We start from the raw sequence: 27953 nt of genomic DNA on the forward strand, positions 1-27953 counted from the left end.
CTGTGGAGAGAGAGGGAGAGTCAGGGACAGGGAGACCGCTTCCGCATTATTCCCACTGCTCCGTTGTTGAGTGAATTGTTGATTCTCTCTGTCGGCACCCGCGCACGTCAACCCGTTTGAGGAAGTGTCAGTATTTCCACTCGCTCTGTTGTTGAGTGCGCTACAACCATAGAGGGGGCGTTAGTTATGCAGATCAGCAGCACCTACTGACGTCAGGGAGTGAGTCAAATCAGAATGGCTTAGTTCAGTGAGGGAGGATCTTGTGAACTCGAGACTGGACTGATGAGCCAAAATGAGAATTAGAGACACAGACCCCATTGATACAACCACACATTTCTAGAAAACAATGCTAAACACTGGAAAAGGCAATTTATAAGACATGGGACCTTTAAGAAAAGGAGAAATCCATCCTGTCTCGTCCCCCCTCAAATCGCCAACTGATTCTCACTCTCTAGGTCTCGTACCCGGCGGACCTGCGGCGCTGGTGGTTCCAGATGTCATCCCTGTGTTCCGGTCGGCAGAACAGCCTGGAGGACTGGGCAAGACGGTCCCGTTGTTCCCGCTCTCTGTCTCTGTCTCGCTCTCTGTCCCGCGCTGGTTTGGAGAATGGCGGGTGGCCAAAAAACTGGGAGGGTGTTCTGTTGTCATAGAGACCAGAGGAGGATAGCTGACCTCCTGCCGACCTGAAAGTACGAAAGAAATATAAATACATACAAAGTGGACACTTCAAAGTGAGGTTTTAATATAATATAACTCATCATCGAATCATTCACATTACAATATTACACTAATTATTAGACTATGTATTAAAGTGGGTTACATAGATAATGGTTAACTCTCACACGTACATTTACACACATAATAGCAGACATATTATAGACATGTGCAAATATTCTCTCTCTCAAAACAGCTGTGATCCAGTGGAGCAAGACAACTTGTCACATGTAGAGCCAAGACATGAGGGAAACATAGAAATCTTACTGAGGGCATGGGAATCCTCATGTATGATTCAGCCGTTTCACTGATTCAAGCACACAATTACAATGGGACATTCTCTCTCCAGTGTGCCCCCTACCATAGGTGTTAGTGGATGCCCCGCCCACTAATCACCCCGCCCCAATCAGTTATAAGTGTTGTTGTTTTAAATGATGTGGAGAAACTTGCCTGCTTTTAGTGATCCTGTGTGGTCCATGTTCAGCAGGCTGCTGCTGGTTCTGTTGCTGAGAGAGAAGATATTAAGTCAAACTGTCCCTTCAACAACACAGTACAACTGAGATCAAAACAACAAACTGTCCCTTCAACAACACAGTACAACTGAGATTAAAACAACAAACTGTCCCTTCAACAACACAGTACAACTGAGATTAAAACAACAAACTGTCCCTTCAACAACACAGTACAACTGAGATTAAAACAACAAACTGTCCCTTCAACAACACAGTACAACTGAGATTAAAACAACAAACTGTCCCTTCAACAACACAGTACAACTGAGATTAAAACAACAAACTGTCCCTTCAACAACACAGTACAAGTGAGATTAAAACAACAAACTGTCCCTTCAACAACACAGTACAAGTGAGATTAAAACAACAAACTGTCCCTTCAACAACACAGTACAAGTGAGATTAAAACAACAAACTGTCCCTTCATCAATACAGTACCTGCTACTGTTACCTATCCACTTCATGCCTAGTGGCACATAAGGCCTTCACAGAGCATTTCCACTTCTCCCGGTCAGCTGCCGTTGTTCTTGCTTCAGGCCATGAGCTCCACCCTGCCTCTTTTATTTCTTTCTCTACTGTGCGTCTCCAGGTTGTCTTTGGTCTTCCTTTTCCTTTCTGGTGCCCAAGTCATTGCTATGTTGCAGTCGTTGTTGTGGTTTTGCCTCAGTATGTGTCCTATCTTATACAACGGCCTGCAAATTTCTCGATTCTGATTGGCTGAAACAGTCCATTTACACGTATGTATTGGGAACACTCCACGCTGGTGGTCCTAGGACCCGCCCACAACCGAATCACATCACATCACTCCGCCGGATCACAAGATGGCGGACAATAATCTTTAACAATGATAGCGTCATAACGACTAAATATGAAGCGATTCTGTCACGGCGAATGTCTTAGTCCTTTAAACAATGTTGGATGATGTAATTGATGGGTCGTGAGTCAATACAGAACAAAAGAAAAATCGCGGATTGATTGATTGATTAATTTGCGATTTTTTTTCAATTTCTTTTTCCTTCCCTCTGACTGCAGCGCTGGCTCTAGTCTCCACCCACCGCCACACCCCCCCCCCACACACACACACACACACACACACACACACACACACACGTACACATTCACACACACACACACACACACTCCTGTCACACTTTTGTATCACAAACAGTACTGTATTTGCAAATCTGATATGTCATAAATGTATAGATGTAGCAGTACTGTCTATCTGTATGTCATGTATGTCATATATGTTATTGTGAGGTTTCTGTCCTTGCGCTCTCACTCGTTCTGTTCCTTTAACCACCCTCGCTTTGTTTTCATTCATTTTTCTGTCAATTGGTTCTATCCCCTCGTTCACACGTTTCTCCCCGTTGACGTCATCAGAGACGTCGCTGATTGGTTCTCTCACTTCCCCACGCTTTTCAATCACATTCCCCAGCTGTCACTGCTTCCTCCCCGTTGACGTCATCAGAGACGTCGCTGATTGGTTCTCTCACTTCCCCACGCTTTTCAATCAATCGATCCCTCATTATTTATACCCCGTTTTTCCCCACCCTAAGTTGTTGGATCGTCTTGTTTTGTCACCTTGATTTGTCTCTGGATGTTTTTTCCCCGTTGCTGCTGCTGCTGCCTTTTTCTCTGTGCTGTTCTCCAGGAATTCCTAGAAGCCTTCGCTTGGATACCTGCTCCCGTGGCGCGCGCTCGCCTCCACTGTTGTTCCAGTTCCAATTACGCATCTCGTCTGGGTGAGTTATCTTTTTGACTGTTCTTGACCTATTCCATTTTTCGTGTGTAAACTTACACTGAAGACTACCACCTTTTTGTCAAGCAGTCACTCACCCAGCCATTATCTATTTTGCTTATTCCTTTATGGAATAATATTTTGGGATTTACCATCTCCCTCTGTGTGCTTGCTCACACCGAAGATATTATTTCACAATTGGACTGTGTGTTTACATGAAGAGATTCACTGTGTGTTTGCTCACACCGAAGATATTATTTCACAATTGGACTGTGTGTTTACATGAAGATATTCACTGTGTGTTTACATGAAGATATTCACTGTGTGTTTTCATGAAGATATTCGCTGTGTGTTTACATGAAGATATTCACTGGGACTGTGTTTGGATTATGCTCTCTGTGTTGTTAACATGAAGAGATTCACTTGGGCTGTGTTTGGAACTGTGCTCACTGTGTTGTTAACACGAAGAATTGTACACCCTGTTCTCCTGCTCGTTTAAGACTGCTCTGTCACTGACTCGCTCCCTCTCTCCCTCTCTCGGTCTCGCAACAACATCTGAGAACCCACCGAGAGGATTCTGCAGAGCGGTTCAGAAGTCAACACCTGCTTCCCAAGACAACCCTCACGGGAGAAGCTGCAGAGCAGCAGAACTTTGCCCCTTGATCATTGTACCTGTCTTGTTTGACCTGCTTTCCCTGTTTCTCTTATTCTTAGTACCAAATAAACAAGCCCTCGTATTTGGCAACTCTGAATCCTACTCTCTTGTGTCGTTGCGTTTGGGGTCGGTGTCAAACCATAACATTACGATCCAACCAACAATATGACGACCCCAGCCGACACAGAGAGGGTCAGAACCGCACTTGCTATTCAAGTCGAGTTGACCAGGGATCACGGTCTCCAATTAGAGCGGGCTGCGGCTGCGGTGCAGGACCTCAGGGACCAGGTCCTGCCCATGCAGGGTTCTATGGCCGCTATGGCGAGACAACAGTCCGAGATTCTCGCCCAGCTTAACTCGCTGGGCGACGCCGTTAATACTGTTCATCTCTCACACCCTTCAGGAACATTCCCCGCAGCCCCAGCAGATCTCGCACCTCGGGAACCCCATCTCTCCGTCCCACGGCTGTTCGACGGTAATCCCGAGGAGTGTGCCACATTCATCATGCAATGTGAGTTGGTTTTCCGTCATCAACCAAGCCGTTTTTCTGCTCATGGGTCCCGAGTGGCTTATATAACCAACCTACTTTCAGGCCATGCTGCCCAGTGGGTCACTTCCTCCTGGGCAATGGAGGCAGATTTTTTGTTCTCCTACCCAGACTTCGTGGCAGAGCTCCGCAGAGTGTTCCACCATCCAGCCCGAGGTCTGGACCCTGGAGCCCGGTTGGGGACCTTCCGACAAGGGAGCAGCAGGGTGACGGACTATGTCATGGAGTTCCGATTGGCGGCGGTGGAGAGCGGATGGAACGAGCCTGCTCTTCGCTTAACCTTCATTAGGGGGCTCAGTGACGCAGTTCGGGACCAGCTCGCTACCAGGGAGGTGCCCGACTCCCTCGAGGAGCTGTTTAGCCTTGTCATCCGTATTGACGGACGCCTCCTGGAGAGAAGGCACGAGAGGACCCGACTGTCACCTCCTGAAGCACCCCGGACTCCTGGACGCCCCGTCCCCAACACTACTGATGGTAACAGGCTTCCCCGTCCGGTGCGCAAGGAGGAACCCATGCCACTGGGACGCTCTCGTCTGAGCCAGGTGGTGCGTCAGGCAAGGCTCAGGTCCGATCTCTGCCTCTACTGCGGTGGTACGGGACACTTTCTCGCCGACTGCCCTATCCGGCCAAAAGATCGGGCTCACCAAGACCCCGGGAGATCCTGGTGAGCCGTTTTTCCCAGTCCCAGCGCCGCGCACCACCTGACCATCTGATGAGCGTCACCCTGGCCTGGGGGGACCAACGTGCCACGGTGGAGGCCCTCATCGACTCTGGGGCAGACGAGAACTTCCTCGACTTCGAGTTTGCCACCCAAGCCAACATACCTCTTGAGGCCCTTGTGAGGCCCTTGGAGATCTTTTCGTTGGACCAACACCGCCTGGCCGACATCTCTCAACGCACCGGCCCAGTCGTGCTGACCATCGCTGGGAACCACGTCGCCTGGTCCTCCGGTACCATCAGGGGCTGGAGCTCCTCCTGTCACGCCCGCTGTCTGCAGGCGGCGTCCTGTCCCCCGCCCCGGAGACCGGCTGGTGAGTTGCCCCCGGACCCCTCGTCCATTCCTCCCGAGTACCACGACCTCATGGAGGTATTCAGCAAGACCAGGGCTCAGGCCCTTCCACCTCACCGCCCCTATGACTGCGCCATCGACCTCCGCCAAGGGGCTCCCCTTCCCGGCAGCCGCCTCTACAGTCTGACTGTCCCGGAGAAGAAGGCGATGGATCTCTACATCTCTGAGTCATTGGAAGCAGGACTCATTCGGCCTTCCTCCTCCCCGGTGGCAGCCGGGTTCTTCTTTGTTGGTAAGAAGGATGGGGACCTGCGGCCCTGCATCGACTATCGTCAGCTCAACGAGATCACCATCAAGAACAAATACCCCCTACCTCTCATGAGCTCCACCTTCGAGCCACTGACCCAGGCCTCGTTCTTCACCAAGCTGGATCTCCGAAGTGCCTACCATCTTGTCCGTATCCGTGAGGGCGATGAATGGAAGACCGCCTTCAAGACCCCCAGGGGCCACTATGAGTACCTTGTGATGCCGTTCGGCCTCACCAACGCCCCGGCGGTATTCCAGGCACTCATGAACGATGTCCTCCGTGACATGCTGGAGGTGTTCGTGGTGGTGTACCTGGACGACATTCTTATCTTTTCCAGGACCCTCGAGGAACACATCCTGCATGTTCGCCGGGTGCTGGAGCGCCTCCTCCACAATCGGCTCTTCGTCAAGGCGGAGAAGTGCCGTTTCCACTCCAACTCCGTCGAGTACCTGGGCTTCATCGTTGAGAAGGGCTTGACCCGAGCGGATCCTCGCAAGATCCAGGCTGTAGAGGATTGGCCGGAACCCACCACTCGGAAGGAGTTACAGAGTTTCCTCGGGTTCGCCAACTTCTACCGAAGGTTCATCCGGAACTACAGTCAAGTGGCGGAGCCTCTTACCAAGCTGACCTCCCCCGCTCTGCCGTTCGACTGGTCCCCAGCGGCATGCGCTGCGTTCCGCTCCCTCAAGAGAAGGTTCACTTCCGCCCCTATCCTGCTCCACCCTGACCCCAAGAGACAGTTCATCGTGGAGGTGGACGCCTCGGATTCTGGTCTGGGCGCTGTCCTATCCCAACGTTCTCCTTCCGACCAGAAGGTACATCCTTGCGCCTTCTACTCGCGTCGCTTCCTCCCCGCCGAGAGGAACTACGACACCGGCAATCGGGAGCTACTGGCGGTCGTGGCTGCGCTGGAGGAGTGGCGTCATTGGCTAGAGGGTGCCGAGGAGCCTTTTACCATCTGGACGGACCACAAGAACCTAACGTTCATCCGCGCTTCCAGGCGCCTCAACGGTCGGCAGGCGAGATGGGCCAGTTTCCTCAGTCGGTTCGACTTCTCGCTGACCTTCCGCCCCGGTTCCCGCAACACGAAGGCCGACTCTCTGTCCCGGATGCACTCCAAGGGGGCTCCACCCTCTGAGGTCCCATCTCCCATCATCCCGGAGGCCCGAGTGGTTGGAGCCATCACCTTGGGCATCGAGGGTGTGGTGAGGCGTGCCCTTCGCTTCCAACGTGCTCCAAGCAACGTCCCTAGGAGCCGTCTCTTCGTCCCCGACTCTGTCCGGTCCCAGGTACTGCTGTGGGGCCATACCAGCCGGTTCGGTCTGTGCCCGCAGCAAGGCCTCTCACCAGGCACCCTCCGGGCTCTTGCAGCCTCTTCCCGTTCCAAGCCGTCCGTGGTCACATGTGGCGCTCGACTTCGTCACTGGTCTACCCTCCTCCCAGGGGAACACCTGCCTTCTGACCGTGGTGGATCGATTCAGCAAGGGGGTCCACCTCGTGGCCCTCTCCAAGCTTCCCTCAGCAGCCGAGACGGCGGACCTCCTGACGCACCACGTGTTCCGCCTTCACGGCTTTCCCCAGGACATCGTCTCTGACCGGGGGCCCCAGTTCACCTCCCAGGTATGGCGGGCTTTCTGCAAAGGATTGGGGGCAACGGTCAGTCTCTCCTCTGGCTATCATCCCCAGACAAACGGGCAGACGGAGAGGATGAACCAGAGCGTGGAGTCTGCTCTTCGGTGTGTGGCAGCCGAGAGGCCGGCATCCTGGAGCCGTTTCCTTCCCTGGGTTGAGTACTCCATCAACTCAATGGTCAGTTCCGCCACCGGCCTCTCCCCTTTTGAGGCCTCCCTGGGTTACCAGCCCCCTCTTTTTCCCGCACAGGAGACGGAAGTGGCAGTTCCCTCCGTGCAGGTCCACCTCGACCGCTGCCGTCGAGTTTGGGAGATCACCAGGACCGCGCTGCTCCGGACATCTGAGCGCGCCTGTCGTGGTGCCGACCGGCGCCGGGTTCCCGCGCCGACTTACCGCCCTGGGCAGAGGGTGTGGCTCTCCGCGAAGGACCTCCCGCTACGGTCCTCGGCCAAGAAGCTCAACCCCCGCTTCGTCGGGCCTTTCGAGGTCCTGAAAGTACTCAGTCCGGCGGCCCTGCGCCTGAAGCTTCCTGCATCCATGCACATCCACCCCGTGTTCCATGTCTCCCGGGTTAAGCCCGTCTCCCTCTGTCCCCTTATGCCTCCAGCTCCTGATCCGCCGCCTCCTGTGCTAGTGGATGGTCACCCCCAGTGGCAGGTCCGCCGGTTGATGGGCGTTCGTCGGCGGGGCCGGGGGTTCCAATACCTGGTGGACTGGGAGGGTTACGGCCCTGAGGAGCGTAGCTGGGTCTCCCGGCAGCTCATCGTGGATCCCGGCTTGATCACCGACTTCCATCGGGCCCATCCTAACGAGCCGGGTCGGCCTGGTCGCCGGGTGGCTCCCGTGGAGGGGGGGGTACTGTGAGGTTTCTGTCCTTGCGCTCTCACTCGTTCTGTTCCTTTAACCACCCTCGCTTTGTTTTCATTCATTTTTCTGTCAATTGGTTCTATCCCCTCGTTCACACGTTTCTCCCCGTTGACGTCATCAGAGACGTCGCTGATTGGTTCTCTCACTTCCCCACGCTTTTCAATCACATTCCCCAGCTGTCACTGCTTCCTCCCCGTTGACGTCATCAGAGACGTCGCTGATTGGTTCTCTCACTTCCCCACGCTTTTCAATCAATCGATCCCTCATTATTTATACCCCGTTTTTCCCCACCCTAAGTTGTTGGATCGTCTTGTTTTGTCACCTTGATTTGTCTCTGGATGTTTTTTCCCCGTTGCTGCTGCTGCTGCTGCCTTTTTCTCTGTGCTGTTCTCCAGGAATTCCTAGAAGCCTTCGCTTGGATACCTGCTCCCGTGGCGCGCGCTCGCCTCCACTGTTGTTCCAGTTCCAATTACGCATCTCGTCTGGGTGAGTTATCTTTTTGACTGTTCTTGACCTATTCCATTTTTCGGGTGTAAACTTACACTGAAGACTACCACCTTTTTGTCAAGCAGTCACTCACCCAGCCATTATCTATTTTGCTTATTCCTTTATGGAATAATATTTTGGGATTTACCATCTCCCTCTGTGTGCTTGCTCACACCGAAGATATTATTTCACAATTGGACTGTGTGTTTACATGAAGAGATTCACTGTGTGTTTGCTCACACCGAAGATATTATTTCACAATTGGACTGTGTGTTTACATGAAGATATTCACTGTGTGTTTACATGAAGATATTCACTGTGTGTTTTCATGAAGATATTCGCTGTGTGTTTACATGAAGATATTCACTGGGACTGTGTTTGGATTATGCTCTCTGTGTTGTTAACACGAAGAGATTCACTTGGGCTGTGTTTGGAACTGTGCTCACTGTGTTGTTAACACGAAGAATTGTACACCCTGTTCTCCTGCTCGTTTAAGACTGCTCTGTCACTGACTCGCTCCCTCTCTCCCTCTCTCGGTCTCGCAACAACATCTGAGAACCCACCGAGAGGATTCTGCAGAGCGGTTCAGAAGTCAACACCTGCTTCCCAAGACAACCCTCACGGGAGAAGCTGCAGAGCAGCAGAACTTTGCCCCTTGATCATTGTACCTGTCTTGTTTGACCTGCTTTCCCTGTTTCTCTTATTCTTAGTACCAAATAAACAAGCCCTCGTATTTGGCAACTCTGAATCCTACTCTCTTGTGTCGTTGCGTTTGGGGTCGGTGTCAAACCATAACAGTTATGATGAATTGAAAATGGGGGACCCTGATGTAAACAAGACGAAAGTCTTTCTCTGGTCTGCATCCCCTTAACAATTGTATGTATTGAGCTGTACTGTACTGTACCCATTCTGCAATCTGTTAATAAACTTTTCAATCAATCAATCAATGTCTGCAACAGCGGGGGAAAGTCAGACTGAGAGAGGAGCAGCTGAGTGCTGCGCTGTTTTAAGTAAGCATGGTCTATTGAATTGATTGATTGGTTGATTGCTAATTTTATTACTGTACGCCTGGTTTCCAACTGGTTAAGTTTAGGCTAAAAAAATTTATAAAAAAAATAGGGCGAAGAAAACTTTTTTTTCCTATAGGGCAAAGAAAACGTTTTAATTTGTTTTACCTACTTTCTATAGAAGCATCTAAGAATGAAGTTCTATAGAAAGTAGGTCTGCATCCCCTTAACAATTGTGTGTATTGAGCCGTACTGTATTGTACCCATTCTGCATCTAGTAATAAAATTTTCAATCAATCATTCCAATAATACACAGTTGGATGTGTTAGTTGGTTGGATGCACTTCCGAGCTGCTTCCACATGAGGCAACTTCTCTCAATCATTCCAATAATACACAGTTGGATGTGTTAGTTGGTTGGATGCACTTCCGAGCTGCTTCCACATGGAGGCAAATTGTTTTTCTGGCGGATGGTTTTTTCAATAAATCTTCGATTAATGTGTGTTTATTGTATAGCAATAAGGTTGGATGAATGTGGCAGTTGTATAAAAGCTTTACACCACTTGCAGTCGTGATTTGTGAACAATAAACCATGCCTAGGGGGGTCTAACGACCACCCCTAGGCATGGTTTATTGTTCACAAACCACTCCTGCGCGTGATGTAATGCTTAAATATTCCATCTTCGCCACTTCACTTCCTTGCTCATCGGCTTCATGTCGGCTCTTTCTAGTAGCTCTACGGTGCTGATGCGGTCTTGCCACTGGATTCTGAGGATTATTCTGAGGCATCTATTATGGAACACGTCGACTGATTTGTTGTCTCCCTTGTTGATCTTCCATGTTTCACATCCATACAGTAGGACTGGCACCACCAGTGTTTTGTAAAATCTCAGCTTTATTCTTCTTGAGATGCTGTTGGAGTACCAGATCTTTTTGAGTTTGATGAATGCACCTCTTGCTTTGGAGAGTCTGTTCTTTAGGTATTTCATACCTCCTCCCTCTTTACAGACGGTGGCTCCCAAATATGTGAATTGGTCTACATCCTCAATCTCTTGGTCGTTGATGTTGATTTTGTCATGGTTTCTTGTATTAATTCTCATGGTTTTTGTCTTTCCGGTGTACAGTACAACTGAGATTAAAACAACAAACTGTCCCTTCATCAATACAGTACAACTGAGATTAAAACAACAAACTGTCCCTTCAACAACACAGTACAACTGAGATCAAAACAACAAACTGTCCCTTCAACAACACAGTACAACTGAGATCAAAACAACAAACTGTCCCTTCAATAGGGATGGGTACCTTTCACATTTGAACCGATACCGGTACCTGTGAATCGATACCGGTACCTTTTTTCTGTACTTTAGTCTCTAAAAATGTAATCCATCTAACCCAGTTGTAAAAATAAAAAAAATAAAAACTTAATATTTAATAAATAAATAATGTATTATTATTAGGGATGCACCGAATGGGAAATTCTTGGCCGAAACCGAATACCAAAAATAGGAAACAGTTGGCCGAAAACCGAATGCCGAATATGATTAACACTTTGGACGCCAACAACGAGTATACTCGTTATTGCCCGCCATGCGTTGTGCGCCAACAACGAGGGAACTCGTTTTTGGGATCAATATATAATTTTTTCGCCATGGCATTCATAATTCATCCAGCCTCCCTCCGGGACGCAGCTGGACCCTGTTCTGATATCGCAACGCCTCAATTCCGCCGCCTGGTGGATTTCGGGCGAGTTACACTCCACGCCAAACCGGAAGTGGCGCTCTGTGCATCAGGGAAATTCCTCCGCCAGAGATATATTGTAACGTGGGTCTAGATACACAATCGAGTGCATTGGGATTGCTTTCGAAACGCAATAATCAATATGATTTCGGCGTTTATTGCGTCATACAAACAGGAAATGGATCTAGCAGATCGACGTCAAATAATTGGAATATTTTTCCTCCAGTCTCATCGGCGAACGGTAAGAGGAATCTAACGTTATTTTCAGCTTGATTGTCCATTTTTTTGTTTGCAATCAGTCTGATCAACGTATCAACTAGGGATGTCCCGATCCGATCACGTGATCGGATCACGTGATTTTCAGAAGGTCGGGATCGTAAGAAAAGAAAGAAAAATAATCAGGATTTTTTTTAATTTCTTTATAATTTTTTTAATTCAACAAACATGACCATGTTCACATCTTAAACTCATACTGAGGCCTTAGTTTTGGTTTTAAATTGCATATCATCATTCATTTATTTATTGTCACACAGAGCAGAAGAATTTTGCCAAAACAAACGCATTTCCTTTGATTTAATTATACATCAAATGATTTATGTCAAGGATGAGGGACATCCACTAGTTGCAGAACTTGCAGTCACCTGATTTTTATAGACGATGACGCCATTGCTCTCATGAAGCAGCAGGTTGGAGGCGGAGTTTTTAGATTACTCCGGTTGCAATGCCTCGCTTGAATGAAGTTAACTTTTCACCTGGATAACGTCAACATTCAGGGTGAATGTAATGTGAGAAATTGGGATGAAAAAAAAAAATAAAAAAAAAATATATATATATATTTTTTAATAATTAAAAAAAAAAATCGGATTGGGAAAGATCGGTATTGGTAGATACTCAAAATCACATGATCGGGATCGGATCGGGAGCAAAAAAATTTGATCAGGACATCCCTAGTATCAACCCATACTAAATAAAGCCGTCACTGACGATCAAGGAATTATAAACGACCCCCCCCTTTCCTTCACGCATGATGAAGCATAATGTATACCGATCATATACATTTGAATTTTTTAATATAGCGTGTATAGGAAAGAAACGCCAATCGATAATCTATCATATGCGTCGGGGCCTATAACTCGCGTTTTAGGAATGACTGCAGAAAACCTTAAAAACATACTTATATTCACAACGGTATTAACACAACAATGTATGAATGAAAATATATAACGTTCCCACATCCGGAACGATAGATACCCGATGTTGAATGGGCCATAGTAATGTCGATATAGCTATAATATTTAAAAAGTTATAGCCCTGCAAAGAAGGTAAACATCTCCATAGGCTTACAGCGCTGGCAGACTGGGCCCAAAGATGGGTACAATGCATGGCGGCCAATGTGTTAATATAAATATATATATATGATTTTCTTTTTTGCTACCTAATTATGGCAAAATACATGATTATGGCAAAACTTAACTTAAATAATATTAATAATCACTTATGGGTCCATAAAACATTTATTCAGCACTTTTAAATGCATACATTAATTCCAGACTGACTGCTGAAAGATTGTACAATTTAAACATTTTCTCTTTGCATACAACAAAATGTGCATTCAAGTCAAGTGCATTTTCTTTTCTTCAACAAAGTGCATTCAGAACAAAGCCACGGTGCTTTAAAACTGCATAAAGATCTGCATAAAGACACACACACACACGAGAGGGAGAATAGCAAGAGCAGACTGGTGTTACTGTCGTGGCTACTGAGTCATAATTCACAGCGTTCTAGCCTACTAGGAAGGACTGTTGTACTTACTACATCTCCCATGACTCTTAGCGGGGGATGACGTAGCTTACGAGAGATGAGTGAAAGAGGAACGGAAGCATATAGCTTAACTTAGTTCTGTTTCGTATTCGCTCTCGCTCGGCATCGCTCTCTGCACTATCTCGCATATGTGCATGCGCACTGAATAAAGACCACAAATGTACCTTTAATCCCAATATTCGTCTGACCACACCCCTATCAGCTTACCCATATAAGCAGGGGTGGGGCCACCCACTCGCCTCCTTCTCGCTTCACCACAAGGAAGAAGTGCCTCGGTAGATCCCCACACTTGACACCATGATGGAAGAAAGGATTAGGAGCAGCTTTGAGAAACAAGGATACGTTGACATCATATCTTTATTTTCTCTCTCACTATTTTCGAGAAAATACGGCGATATTGTCTTCGTACTGGAGTGTCTGGAAGATGATGATCATTCTAAAAACCCTCCACTGGTTTTCGTATTGGGAGCACGCCGCTGCATGCTTCTCAACTGCAGTTCCTTGCTGTGTTTGTTGGGGTGAAACCTGTCAGGCCACAGCTGAACTGTCGGACGCGCCGCTGTTGTGAGAAGCGGTGGGTTTCAGGTTGGGTGAGTACTGTTGCTGGCGGGCTTCACTTGTCTGTTAGTGCTATGGGGGCTACTTGACAATGTTTATGGAAACCGGCCCCAGGCTAGGGTCCTTTGTTCAGCCACCTAGGCGACAGAAGACCTTGGTCTGAAGACCATTGTAGTTTTAACTAGTGGGCCGCGACCATTAACACTGGTGATCCCTGTGTGTTCTGGACGAGTGGTTATCTCTCTGTCCCGTGTTAAGCCCCTTCTTTCATATCCAAATGAGAGTATTCCTTCACGAGGAGATATGTGCATGGATGTGCGATAGCGGCAGATCCATGTTCAAGTCAGCTACACAGGCCAGTTTGGTATTGTGCTGATTCCGTCGGGTGTTGGTAAAATCACTGTTGTAAAGCAGTGTTGACATCTTGTTTCTCTTTTCTCTTAAAAAGTGAGGAGAGGTTCAGAACGGCGGCCTGTCTGGGTGAGTGTTATGTCATTGTATACATGTTCAGGTGATAGCTGCTTAGTTTACGGTTAGCCAGTCAGCTGTTAGCTGCTGCGTTAGCCTGCTGGGATCGCTGCATGGCCTACTTAGGTTGGGCCTACTGTTAGCCAGTCAGCTGTTAGCTGTGGCGCTAGCATGTCGTGATCACTAGGTAACGTTAGCTTGCTGCTATAGGCCAAGGCCTGGCGCGGGGTAGCTTTAGCTCCTCGCGCGCCGCCGCGAGCTCGCTTCTGGTCGCGTGCGCCGGCGTCTCGCGAGCAGGGGCAGTAGCGCCCGAACGGTTGGAGCGGCCGTTAGCTTAATGCTACTCTGTTGAACGTGCTTTGATTATAACATGTTTTACACTCTTGACTACGACGTCATCCTTGACAGGGGATGTTCGTCGACCCTGCCCTGAGCCTGGACAGGGATTGCGTCAACAAAGAGGACTGTAGCGACTGGTTGGAGCGGCGACGCTGCCCAGTTCAAGCAACACAGGAGCGGCTGTGTTCCTACAGTGTCTGTGACTGCACTTCGCTGATCTACGTTCCGGGTAGGACAAGGTTTGACCAGACCTTATAACACGTCTTCTGGTTTTACTTTTCTAAATGTTTTGTGAATAACGATGTTTTCCCAAAACGTGTGTTGCTGCAATGCATTTAGGATACGACGCGAGTTATGTGTGGACTGTCTTTGTCACTGGCAGTTAGCTTCTCCGTGCAAATCGGGTTGTTACAGAAAATGATCTGGTTGTTGTGTGAGAAACATCATGTGTGTTTATATGTACCGTGTACTCACAACTAAGGTAACTAACCTATGAAGCTATGCTTAGTGACAAGTGAGTAAAAGAATGTTCTTTTCTCAGCCTGTGATGACAATGAACAGTGTTCACATATTAACAGGTTTTTCCTGTTTTAACTCGCCGTATTAAGGGTAAAATAAGAGGATTGTGTTTCCCCCCGGTTCCCTGGGGACTTTTTCATCCTCCTATCAGACATGTTGCACTACATTGTGTCTTTTGTGTGGTAGGGATGCGATGTAACCCTTAGCTTGATTGCTGAGGTTGTGCTAAAACTGCTGGAGAAACTTTATTTTCCTGAAAGAAAAGATTGTTTGGTCGCTGTCGTGTGTGCTTAGCAAGGCCTGTGGCCGATACTAATCGAGAATTATGTATTCTCTCATTATGAAAAACGGCGTTCCTCTGTATAGTGTTTTTGCCATTTTTTGTAGGTGATGATGAGTTGTGTGTGTCATGTGACCTACAACTGGGTTGGACTGGCCACAGAAGCACATGTGTATGTTGGACCGGGGCTCTTAGAGCCCTCTCTATTCTGTGTTTTTTCCTTAGTAAAAATCAGATAGCAGGTTAGCGTCTCTGTTGGTAGGACTTCCGTGTGCTGTTCAGGTCCATGTGATGGATCTGTTTCAGGGGGGTGGTCAGGGCTCCTCCTCACCAAGCGCCTATTCGGGCCTTCTGTGAGTTCGGACTCCTTCTTCCATGTGAGGGAGCCTCCATCAGAGTACAGAGCCTTCCTCCTCAGATTGTCAAAGTGAGTGGACCCTCTAGAAGGTGTCCTATTCTATTGTATATGTATTCGATTCAATTCGATTATTGAGTGTGTATGGGTTCAGTGCCTCTTCCCCGGAGAGCCCTAAAACCAATTTTTTACATGGCTCAAGGTGCAATATATTCTTTTCAATCTGTACAGCTCGCGTGGGAAGTCTCTCTGGGGATCCCCGTCTCCTTCCTATGGGAGGGTGGTGGGATGTAAAAATGTGAATTTTTTTTACCCCCGGCTGTGTAGACTGGGATACATACTGTTGATGCTTCCTTCTTTTCTATTCAAAAAGTGTTGGAGTTAGGAAGTGTCACGCCCCTCTTGTCGTTCCCTGGGCGCCTTGGGGATTCAATGACAGGTCTAAATAGCCTGTTCATTGATGGGGGTGTGTCCTGACGCACGTATAGTGCTAGCTCGCTGTAAACAGGCGACTGACTGGCACGCCTTGGTTGCTTGTGGTTAAAACGGCGTTTTTATAAAGCGACTGAGATGGGGGTTTTTCCTCTTCCGACGACCAAATCCCACGACCTGGGTTGGTTTTCGACGGATTCTCGTTCATGTCTGGGGGATGATGACGGGATGGATCTGAACATATGTAGAGGGGTCTCACGCCCTTGGGGTGGGCCACCAGGCGCGGTTCGCCCGAACGTCTGGGTGGCGCCTTCTTTTCATGTTAAGATCGACACGCATATCTGTCCTTTCTCCTGGAGTAGGCATGTCGGCGTGGTTAGGGCACGGGACTGGTTCTGGTCACGCTGGTCCAGATCAGTTGAACCCGTTGTCCGCCGGGGATGCAGATCTGCTGTTCTGGTACCCTGAGGGACTTGGGCTTTTTTCAGGGGGAAAAATGCCAGGTCGGTCCGGGTGTCACAGGGTTAAGCGCTATGGAGACCCTGGTTGGGTACGTTTTTACTCAGCACTGTCGTAATGGCTTACGGCCATGCCATTCTGTACACGCTCGATCTCGTCGGATCTCGGCCGCTACACAGGTTGGTCCTGGTTAGTACTTGGTTGGGAGACCGCCTGGGAATACCAAGTACGGTGTGCTTAGGGGCTGGTTCTCCATTCTTTTTCGCTCCTCTCTCACGCATGGCGAAGAGGGGCCTGTGGGGGTGGTTTTTGACCTCCTCTGGTGACCCTGTGCTTCCCGTACCGCCAGGCCCGGTCCGAAGTAATGTTTCGTCGACCCGTAGGCCTGGGTTAACCCTTTTTTGGAAACTGAAACACTTGTACTGCGGTATAGCCGGTGTATACCCGCAGGTGTGTTTTGGAGTTTTTTCTTGAGGGGTTATAGGAACAACCACCGCATTGGGTAACACCAAGGTGGTTGATTCCCTGGTGTGTTGGAGCAGTGTCAACTCCCGGGTTCACCGTTTGAGGGTGCCCCTGCACGTTCATGACGTCTGCCAATCGTGTCAGCCTTCTCTGCCTCGACCCCTCTGGGTGGGGGTTTTTAAATGGAAGCTTGGTCATGCAACACCGCCAGCTTACGCTCCTTCCGCCGGGGCGGCTGTGTTCAGCTGTCCCCTCTGGCGCCTGTCTCGTCCGCAGTCTCCAGGCTAGGGTTAATAGCCTGTTGCCTGGTTTTTCCCCGGTGCGCTGCCTGCTTCCGTTGGTTAACCTTTTTGTGTGCTTACGGCCATGCTGACTGCCTGTTGCAGGGTCAGTGTGCCAGGCGGTGTACTATTGGGGGGACGGGGCCCGCTCGGCTGAGGGGCCTTTGTCCGAATACGCTGGCGATGTGGGGGGCGGGGCACTACGTGCCCACCTGGTGGGGTCTTGATGCTGGCATCATGGACTTCTCCGGGCCCCCGTTCCAGGGAGTCCAGTCCTTTTGGTGGGTCTGGGTCTTCCTTCGCGCTCCGCTGCTACGGCCTTGCCACGGGGTTGGGTTTGCCCTTGACCCCGTGATTCTGGGGGCAGTAACGAGGTTGTTCCTCCGTTCGTTCCCGGGTGGCATGCGGGTTGTGCGTGTGTGTAGTCGTGGGGTCAAGCCACGGTCTGCTCACCCTGTGCGTTGAGTTGCTTGAGTGCCTCTTCGCACGGTCGGGTCCGTCGCCCTCTCGTGAAGCCCCTAATAGGGGGGGTGCCCTCCATTAGGGTGGGTCGGGGGGGCTCGGCCCTCCCTGTTCTGATGGTTGTGGGGGGCTGTCAGCGGGGTGTATTTGTCGGCCGTTGGCTCTCGCTCGGCCTCCCTTGTGCAGAGAGCGATGCCGAGCGAGAGCGAATACGAAACAGAACGTTAGGTTATGACTATAACCAAGTTCTGTTAGTATAGCGAAGCTCGGCATCCGACGCCACTGCAGCCTTTGACCTCGCCTTGTGGCGAAAGCTTGGGAAGGAGGCGAGTGGGTGGCCCCACCCCTGCTTATATGGGTAAGCTGATAGGGGTGTGGTCAGACGAATATTGGGATTAAAGGTACATTTGTGGTCTTTATTCAGTGCGCATGCACATATGCGAGATAGTGCAGAGAGCGATGCCGAGCGTCGCTATTCTAATAGAACTTGGTTATAGTCATAACCTAACGTTAGCAGCTAACGTTAGTTAAAAAGGTTTTTAACCGCAACAGGCATATAGTAATGGCGAGGATATAAAGCATGTTAACACTTTGGATGCCCAACCCGAGTTTTCTCGGGTTTACCCCCCGCGGGTTGAATGCCCATAACGAGAATATTCGTTTTTTCTCGCTTTATTATTTTATTAGCGATCTGAATTCATATTTCATCAACCGAGTCTACCGTTGGAAAATCAGGCACCCCAGGAGCTCAGATGTGAAAAAAGCGCCCCCTATCGTCTCCCAGATGGTAATTCACTCTTTTGGATTGGACTCAATGAAAATTAATGAGAAAAAAAAACTAAGAGAATCGATTTTCAGCGCGCGGCACTAGCGTGCACACGTACACATATACTATCGATAATCTAGCGTTTATTTGAAAACGATTCATAAATAGGCTGACAAATGACAACGTTCTAGAATATTACAGTACGGGGTAGGGGTGGACGGTATAAACGGTATACGGTATAAACGGTATTAATTTGCTCTACGGTATGGATTTTGACTATACCGTGTAACCGGTAGAGCAGCTCTAAAATAGCAATGATGTCATGTAACCACAGCGCGACTATTTCAATCGCATTTGCCCCTAAAAATAGATAGAATTAGTCATAGATAATAGATATGTGCAAACTGGAAAAAGTTATTTAGGAGGCTTCGCGCAGTGGGCGTGTCAACACGCAATTGTCATTTCATAATAAACACATATCACTGCGGCGCACAGCAAGTTTCAATTTCAGTTCCTGGCATTTTTAACCAGTGGAGAAAGGTAAGATATTTCCCTATCGTTTTTCTTATATGAATTATTCTACGTTAATAAAACATACCTGGTGATCAACTACAGTTTGCTGTAAACATTACGATATGTGTGTAGTGTTATGATAACGACGGCTGCAGCGGGAGGACGGCTGCAGCAGTGGATTTGCGAATAGCATGCAGCTGCAGAGCCGCAGAGCCAGGGGCTCTTTCAGGTCTGGTCACAGGCCGAGATGCTTCCAGCTGCAGACCTTCAGACCAGCGCTTACAAGCCCCGCACATACAAGCACCGCACATAGCAACCCCTCGCTTCCATTGGCTGATTTTGGTGACGTGATTTGGGTCCCACCCAATGGCTGAGGTTCTGCAGACGCCTCTCTGATTGGTTGGGCTCCATTTCTGCAGCCCCCTCTTTGATTGGTTGAGTGAAGCCCCTCTCTGATTGGTTTAGCTCGCCATGCGGTAAAATGCGGATGTAATGTTATCATCTCAAGAAGATACAAATAAATATACTACCAGATTCGCGTTTATAACGTTATTTCGCGTGACTTCGCGGTTTATTCATAACGTTATGCACATTTCACAACACAGCCAGCTGTCAGAAACTGTACATTGTAACGTTATATGTTTATTCACGTAACGTTATTTCACGTGACGCGTTCAACTTGTTTACACTCCCCACTTACTGAAACTGTACCATGACGCACTCCCCACTTAACCCAGTTAATGCCTTAACTAGACAGTTAACAATATAACATTTAGATTAATTAACCCAGTTAATGCCTTAACTAGACAGTTAACAATATAACATTTAGATTAACACAGTTAATGCCTAACTAGACAGTTAACAATATAACATTTAGATAGAGAGGCTGGTGGTCAAGTCAAGAGTTTTATTTGTCACAAGTTGTTTATTTGCATACACGTTTATGGGACAGTTTTCTACACCTGACTGAACGGTCTGGGGACAAATGATTAAGGTGGGGTTACAATGATATCAAGGATGAATATGAAAAAGGGGATCTGATCTGATGGTACTTGTACTTTATAATGTGTTATATATGTATGTACATGGATTTTATGTCCGGATGGTATATCTATGGAATGGTCACTGTCTCTATCACACTCTCATATGCGCATGTTTAGCCGCATACAAGTATCTAGGATACACATATTCGTATGTGTACATAATAGGTTTACACACACTCATATGCACAAGGCTAAGTTATACATGTCAGGGGCACACATACATGCACATACTCACTTATAGGAAATAGGCATACACACACCTACATATACACATAGTTGAGGTATAGGCTCTCACTGACACATATGGGGGATATACATGTACATAGGAGACACACACATACGTAGCTGAGACGCACATATATATGCACACCTGAGATATACACTCACATAGGGGGCGGAGGCACACATGGATACGAGACACACACAAGAGATAGGAGTACAGTCGCATACCTGGAAGATGCACACACACACACATGTGAGGCATGTACACATGCTTACGTACACAGCCCTCACCCAACCCACCCAACCCCACCCCACCAACCTCCTCCAATGTACAGTTTCTACGCCAAATGTATATACACTCCTTTTCTGGACACTTTTGTATCACAAACATTACTGTATTTGCAAATCTGATATGTCATAAATGTATAGATGTAGCAGTACTGTCTATCTGTATGTCATGTATGTCATATATGTTATGATGAATTGAAAATGGGGGACCCTGATGTAAACAAGATGAAAGTCTTTCTCTGGTCTGCATCCCCTTAACAATTGTATGTATTGAGATGTACTGTACTGTACCCATTCTGCAATCTGTTAATAAACTTTTCAATCAATCAATCAATCAATTCAATCAATACACGTACCCACATACATATGTTGGAGACACACATGCATGCATGCTATCATGCACACCTACATGTGTCTGGGACGCTTTCTCTCACATGCAATATGGAGAAGGGTGGCATCCCGATAGAGGATGCAGCACATACCTGCTCGCAGGTAGATCGGTCTACATGCAAAGTATATATATCAGGGATGTATACGCACAATGTATAGTATAGTATTTTTCTTTTTTTCGTAAGTCTTTTTTATTTTCCATGTCAGTTGTACCCATTCTGCAATCTGTTAATAAACTTTTCAATCAATCAATCAATCAATCAATTCAATCAATCAATCAATCAATACACGTACCCACATACATATGTTGGAGACACACATGCATGCATGCTATCATGCACACCTACATGTGTCTGGGACGCTTACCGAACACTGTGACCTCATTTTCTTCTTCTAAATTCATGCTATATTATGTTATTATGTTATTTGATACTATCTTGTCTAGCACAGTCTCTGGAGCGTAACAGTAAGAAGCATTTTGTATGAAAGTATTCTGTACTTCTGTATGACAACTATTAAAGAACTTGAACTTGAACTTGAACTTGAGTTGTTAATGTATTTGTATGAGTCCTTTACATGTTTTGTATGTTCTTACAAAAAAGAAAAAGGCAAATCTTGGAAGTTGCATATGGTGATGTGGAAAGAGATGTTTTGAATATTGGAGAGATTTGTGCAAAAAATATCAAAAAAAAAAAAAAAAATTAAATGCGGGTGGTCGTGCCCGCAAAGATGTGCATAATACAATAGTAATAACATATAATAGAATCCAATAGAACGACATTGTGCAATAAAACAAGTAAACAGAGTAGGGCATATCGGTATATGTACATAAGTTATTTACAGAGCATGGTAGGACATGCTAGGTCCTGTGGTAGTGCAATATTAGCTACGGATGAGGCACTGGGTCTTTATGTACATGCTATATTGGTGGTCAATGTCACTTCGGATTGCTACGACACATCTCTACTGCTTGTGACAGGCTGTGGTGCGTTCCAGACTTTACTCCTGTTGGGAAACTATAGCGATGGTCTGTGCTCACCACACTTTTCTTCGGCCTCCCCGCAGCGAGCCGTCGTCGACCCCCGAGCTTCATTTTACGACGGGCAACAGAGGTGGGTTGAGCCGCTATACTTGGCCCAGCACGGTTAGCGACTCGCCTGAGTGCGTGTGCACGTTTTGATGCATGGCTGATACCAGAGCGGCCGAAGGTGTGTAGCGCTGACAGCAGCTTGGAGGGATTCCCCTTCAGCTGATTGAAGGTCTTTATCATGGCTTTATCATCACCACCCTCTGTAGAGCCTCTTGCTCTGCCTTTGTGCAGCTGGATAACCACACAGACTTCACACAGACTGTCTGTACAATACTGCTGTAGGCCTATAATACTTATGTAAATAAGTAAGGCAATTGAAATATATCTGCAGTACAGCTCAATACACACAATTGTTAAGGGGATGCAGACCAGAGAAAGACTTCCGTCTTTCATCAGGGTCCCCCATTTTCAATTCATCATAAATGTACAGTTCCCTCCCCCTTGTATATATTTACTGTATGTCACAAATGTAACAGTACTGCATGGTCTGCATCCCCTTAACAATTGTGTGTATTGAGCTGTACTGCATTCTGCAATCTGTTAATAAAGTTTTCAATCAATCAATCAATCAATCAATCAATCAATCAATCAATCGGTCACTGTACCCATTCTGCAATCTGTTAATAAAGTTTTCAATCAATCAATCAATCAATCAATCAATCAATCGGTCAGGTCACGTGTACCCATTCTACAATCTGTTAATAAAGTTTTCAATCAATCAATCAGGGCCTGTGGTCACGTGTACCCATTCGGCAATCTGTTAATAAAGTTTTCAATCAATCAATCAATCTGTTAATAAAGTTTTCAATCAATCAATCAATGAATCAATGAATCAATGAATCAATCAATCAATCAATCAATCAATCAATCAATCCCGCAGTGCAACGTGACCCAAATCATACGGCAATCTGTTAATAAAGTTTTCAATCAATCAATCAATCAATCCCGCAGTGCAACGTGCAACGTGACCCAAAATCACGTGACCAAAATCAGCCAATGGAAGCGAGGGGTTGCTATGTGCGGGCTTGTATGTGCGGGGCTTGTAAGCGCTGGTCTGAACGGCTGCAGCTGGGTACTATTGCACAGGCCCGTCAAACAGCGCCCCCCCACCCAACGGCTGAATTGCCAATGGCTGAATTGGAGTATTGCACTGTGCAATACTCCAATTCAGCCATTGGCAATTCAGCCGTTGGGTGGGGGGGCGCTGTTGAGCGGGCCTGTGACCAGACCTGAGGGAGCCCCTGGCTCTGCGGCTCTGCAGCTACATATGCTTCTAGCAAAATCCAGCATCCAGCCCCGCTGTTTGCAATGGGAGCAGGAGTCTCGACTCGGGACTTATTTTATTTGGAATATAATGACTTTATACGCAAAAGTAGCCTAGTTTTAAGTTAAAATATTATAAATCTACATGCCTTGAGGATGTCATTCTTTATATAGCCTGCCTATCAGGCAAAAAAAATAATTCTAACAGAAACACTGATACCGTGATATATACCGTTACCGTCTATGCTTCAAATTATACCGTGATATAAATTTTAGACCATACCGTCCACCCCTACGTAAACAATCAAACTAGATGGCATACAGATGAGAAGCACGTTCAGTCACAGACTCATACACACTCAACTAACCGCCTCGGCTAGTCCTTCATACCAGCGGCCATCAGGTTCCACAACAGTGGGCAGGGACTGCTGCCAGACATCCAACTACAACTACTAGGAACCTAAAAAGGACAATAACACTACCTTATGCATACTGCACCTTATGTGAATACTGTATATTTCAGTTAGTTAGTTAATTATATTGACTTATATTGTTTACACTGCTTGTTTTTACTACCTGTACATCCCCTCCCCCTCCCCCATACTGCTATGATGCCTGAATTTCCCCAAGGGGATCAATAAAGGAATATCTTATCTTATCTGAAGAAAACTAGAATGCTAGTTATGTATCTCAGCACAGCATCAAATAGTGTATCCACATCTTGATTGATTGAAAACTTTATTAACAGATTGCAGAATGGGTACAATACAGTACGGCTCAATACACAATTGTTAAGGGGATGCAGACCAGAGATCAGGGTCCCCCATTTTCAATTCATCATGACATTTATGACATACACGATATACAGATATATTATGACATTTATGACACAAATCGATCTCTAAACAATGTTTGTATGTCTCCGCAATGGTATGATTCTGGCCTGGTAGGTTAAGCCACCGGTCGACGCAGTTTCTATATCTATCCCACTGTGTCTGTGTAAAATCTTGTACACGTTCTTTCTGAACGGACGTGTGATGCATATAACATTGTTTATAAACCTTTTTGCGAACGTTAGAAGGTGTTTTTTTGTCCATTTTCGTCCGTAATGTTACTCTGTGGATGTCATTTGTTGTCGCCCGACGGCTATCCTCGCAACAAAGAGAGCTGCTATTGGTCCAGCGCAAGATACGTGACCGAACTCGCACCAATTATGTCAAATAAAACTCTGTGGTGACCAAGTATCCTTTCGCGAGGAAATATCTAGTCCCGACTTTAAAATTATGATTGCGTAAAATGGGCAGGATTTTGAGTCTGAGTGTGTGTGCACGTGCACAAATATGCAAACACGTATATGTATGACTAGCCCCTTACGTGACTGTGGTTTGCAAGCCTGGGGCTTTTGTGACCGCAGTCACTTGCTGGTGGGACGCGACCAGTTTAAAAAATAACAACCAAGCGTGATTGCAGGGGCTGGGGGTGTGTCGAAAATATATCAGATATGAATTACAAAGATACCCAGCGTACAATATGGGTTTAACACAGCTTTACAGTGGGGTCTGGAAGCTCGGAGTTGCTAATAAACAGTTTAAATCATTGTTACTCCACGAGTGGTACTCACAGAGCGAGCCGTGTATTTCCGCCTGTAATGCCTGGACCAGGCAGCCAAATGCCTGGTGCTCATGCACGGTGACACCAATGGCGGAAATACACGGCTCGCTCTGTGAGTACAACTGGTCGCGTCCCACCAGCAAGTGACTGCGGTCACAAAAGCCCCAGGCTTGCAAACCGCAGTCACGTAAGGGGCTAATGTATGACATGTTTGTATTGTGTGTGTATGAGGAGAGTGTACCTTGTAGTGGCTGCAGTGTGGAGACCTGTCGTTGCCCTGGTAGTATTCCACCAGTCTCTCGGCAAGAGCGATGCGTCTCAGCAGGTTCTCTATGAAGTGCTGGATACGGACTTTACCGCACGTCTCCTGACGCGCTGCAGCTTCCAGAAAATTCTGAATGGTGATCACCTCCCTGGAGCGCAAAAATTAAAACCAATTTTTTTTTAAATCAACCAGTGAATTGCAAAGAAACACAAAGAAGGATGCAATTGACCTATCTCAAACCCTGCCCTCTTTTCTTGATCCTCCAATCACAACTGTCGCTGTCCTCATTTCCTCTGTCTCTCTCTCTCCCTCTCTGTATATATTGCCAACACTTTGGTTAATCAATCAGTAATCAATTAATCAAGTTATAATAAACCCAATAGAAAATAAAGATGATTAAGTAATGATAGTCAAATCTGAGACACACACACACACACCACACACACACACACACACACACACACACACCTCTCCTGCCTCTCCAACTCGTTCTCGGAGGCGTTGAGCTGCTCCCTCAGCGTGGCGATCACCATGACGGCCACGTCCACCTGCCTGCTCAGCGAGCGCTCCCGTTCCGCCACTTCCTGCCTCTCCTGCGCCAGGTGTTGTGAATGAGCGCGCAGACAGAGGAGCTCTGTGTCCGTCTGCGCCAGCTCCGTGCTGACCCTCGCTAGCCGCCTCTGCATGGTGCCGTCCGCCGCCCTCAGGACGCCGGCCAGTCTCCGGCGCACCGCGGCAGAGGCGGCGGCCTCCAACCCGGGGTACAAGCTCCGTCCTGAGGGCACGGTTACAAGATAGAAGATATTTCACCTTTTTTTATAGCTCGCACACAATAATCTATTTATACATCCATAATCCAACCTTGACAGTCACGCCAATGCTCTATTGAATTGTTTTCACATCGGTCAAGGATCGACGGCACAGGTCAAGGTTTTAGCCATTGGTACAGTATATGGTAATAAGGCCCGAGACTGCATTCAAAAGGGTTGACGGTCACAGGATGCTAGGTGGGGACGGGAGCAAGGTTGACATGAGGTCTACTTGAACTATACAATATTATAATTATTATTATTATCTCCTCAGGCTACATGGTATTCTCCTAAATATTTATTTACAACTGGGGGGGTTTACAGACCAGTATGAATCCTTAAGCCCAGGTCAGTAAAACTGATTAGGCTACGATATAAAACAAAACACAGGTAAATGCAGTTAGAATATGTAATCTGTAACCCAACACACCCAAAGCCTCCGGGACGTCCAGTGGGTCTGGGTCTAGCGGGCGACCGAGGGGGGCAGGAGGAGGGTAGGGGAAGTGGTGATGGTTGTGATGGCGGTGGTGGTTTTTGGTGAATGATTTGAGGTCACTGTCGTTCCTGCTGGCTTCTCCCTCCTCCGCCTCCTCCTCATCATCATCATCCTCGCCCTCTTCTTCATCCTCCGTCTTTACCTCCTCATCCTCCTCATCCTCCTCAGCCTGCGTTCCCACCCCCACACTCTGTGTGCGCCGCCTCTCCGAGCTGTAGGCCTGGAGGTAGCCGCTGCCTCTGCTGTCACTGAGGGAGCGGACGTGAAACATCTGTACAGCGCTCTGCTGACCCCTACGGGTCGGGAGGCTGCTCAGCTCATGCCAGGACGTGGCCATGGCGGAGCCGGCGGCATTACTGTCCGAGGTGTGGTAGGTGTGCCGGTACTCCAGATGTGCTCGGAGAGACGCCAGGCTGCGGAACCTCTCCTGCTCGCCACAGCGGGGACACCGGAAGGGAAGTTGAGGTCGGGAGGAGGGCCCCGGCCCGTTCCTCTCCAGGAAGAGAGAGCCGCTTCCTCTGGAGCACAGCTTCTGCTGCATCCCGTCAACCTCAATAGAAAAGATCACATCGATTACCGCTCCTCCCGGGCAGCGTGTCGAGGTGTCCTTGAGCAAAGACACTTAACCCCTAATTGCTCCTGATGAGCAGGTCCGCCGTCGGTGTGTGAATGTGTGAGTGAATGGGTAAAATGTGAGGAACAAATTGTAAAGCGCTTTGGATAAAAGCGCTATATAAATGCAGCCATTTACCATTTACACAACATCACTAAACACTGTGAAAGTCAGTGAAAAGACAAAAAAAATATTTCCTGTCGATTATAGACTAGTCCAATAGGCATAGGGCATCTTGTGTATACGAGTGCATTCAAGCTAAAAGGGACTGTCAATCAGAATCAGAATTTTATTTTGTTTATTTAATCTACAGTATGTGTTGTCCTTGGGTGTTTATGCCAGGAATGTATAGAATTTATACATTTTAATGTATTATTCATTTGAATGCTATATGATTGTATTTCAATACAACTGCAGAAATCACATTGCTGGTACATTTGTGTAGCAATCATTCACATCAATCAATCCATCATTGTTATAGCACTTTCTTAAAGCTAACTACAAATGCTGGCAGCCAGCTATTGCTCAGCCTCTTAGCAGAGGCAGCCAACAAGAATGAAACCAGGACAGACTCAAAGACGGCAGGTGACAAACCAAACAAGTGCAAGGGATATATTTTCACAGCCATGTCCCCCATTTATTGTCTAGCTAATTATGTAACACAACAGCAACACTATAGCTACTGTGTAACAGGTCAGTTATAAACAATGTTTAACAATAGCTGGTTTTACCTGCTTGACCCTTTGCATTGGGTGGATTAGCTTAGCCAAGGCTAGTCTGCAAACCGGCACAATTGCAGTATGCAATTATGCTACAATTACGGAGAATGTATCATGCACTTACCACGTTTGATTTCCTAGATGATGAACGAGCTTCTACTGTGCATGCATGTCATGTCGCAGATAGCAACCTGCATGATGTCATTCATTA

General features: G+C 47.4%; 1 protein-coding gene across 1 annotated transcript; it reads right to left on the minus strand.

The window, feature by feature from the left end:
* Positions 1-451: 451 nt before the first annotated feature.
* Positions 452-27953, minus strand: znf365 (zinc finger protein 365; the record flags this gene model as incomplete). Its single annotated transcript, XM_084321957.1, has 6 exons — positions 27867-27953; positions 26345-26960; positions 25574-25880; positions 25082-25253; positions 1165-1214; positions 452-683 (listed from the first exon to the last, which is right to left on the minus strand). Exons 2-6 carry the CDS (start codon positions 26949-26951, stop codon positions 452-454), a joined length of 1368 nt encoding a protein of 455 aa, XP_084178083.1. The 5' UTR covers positions 26952-26960; positions 27867-27953.

The sequence above is a fragment of the Notolepis coatsorum genome (assembly GCF_963971535.1).
Source record: "Notolepis coatsorum genome assembly, chromosome: 9".
Classification (NCBI taxonomy): Eukaryota; Metazoa; Chordata; class Actinopteri; order Aulopiformes; family Paralepididae; genus Notolepis; species Notolepis coatsorum.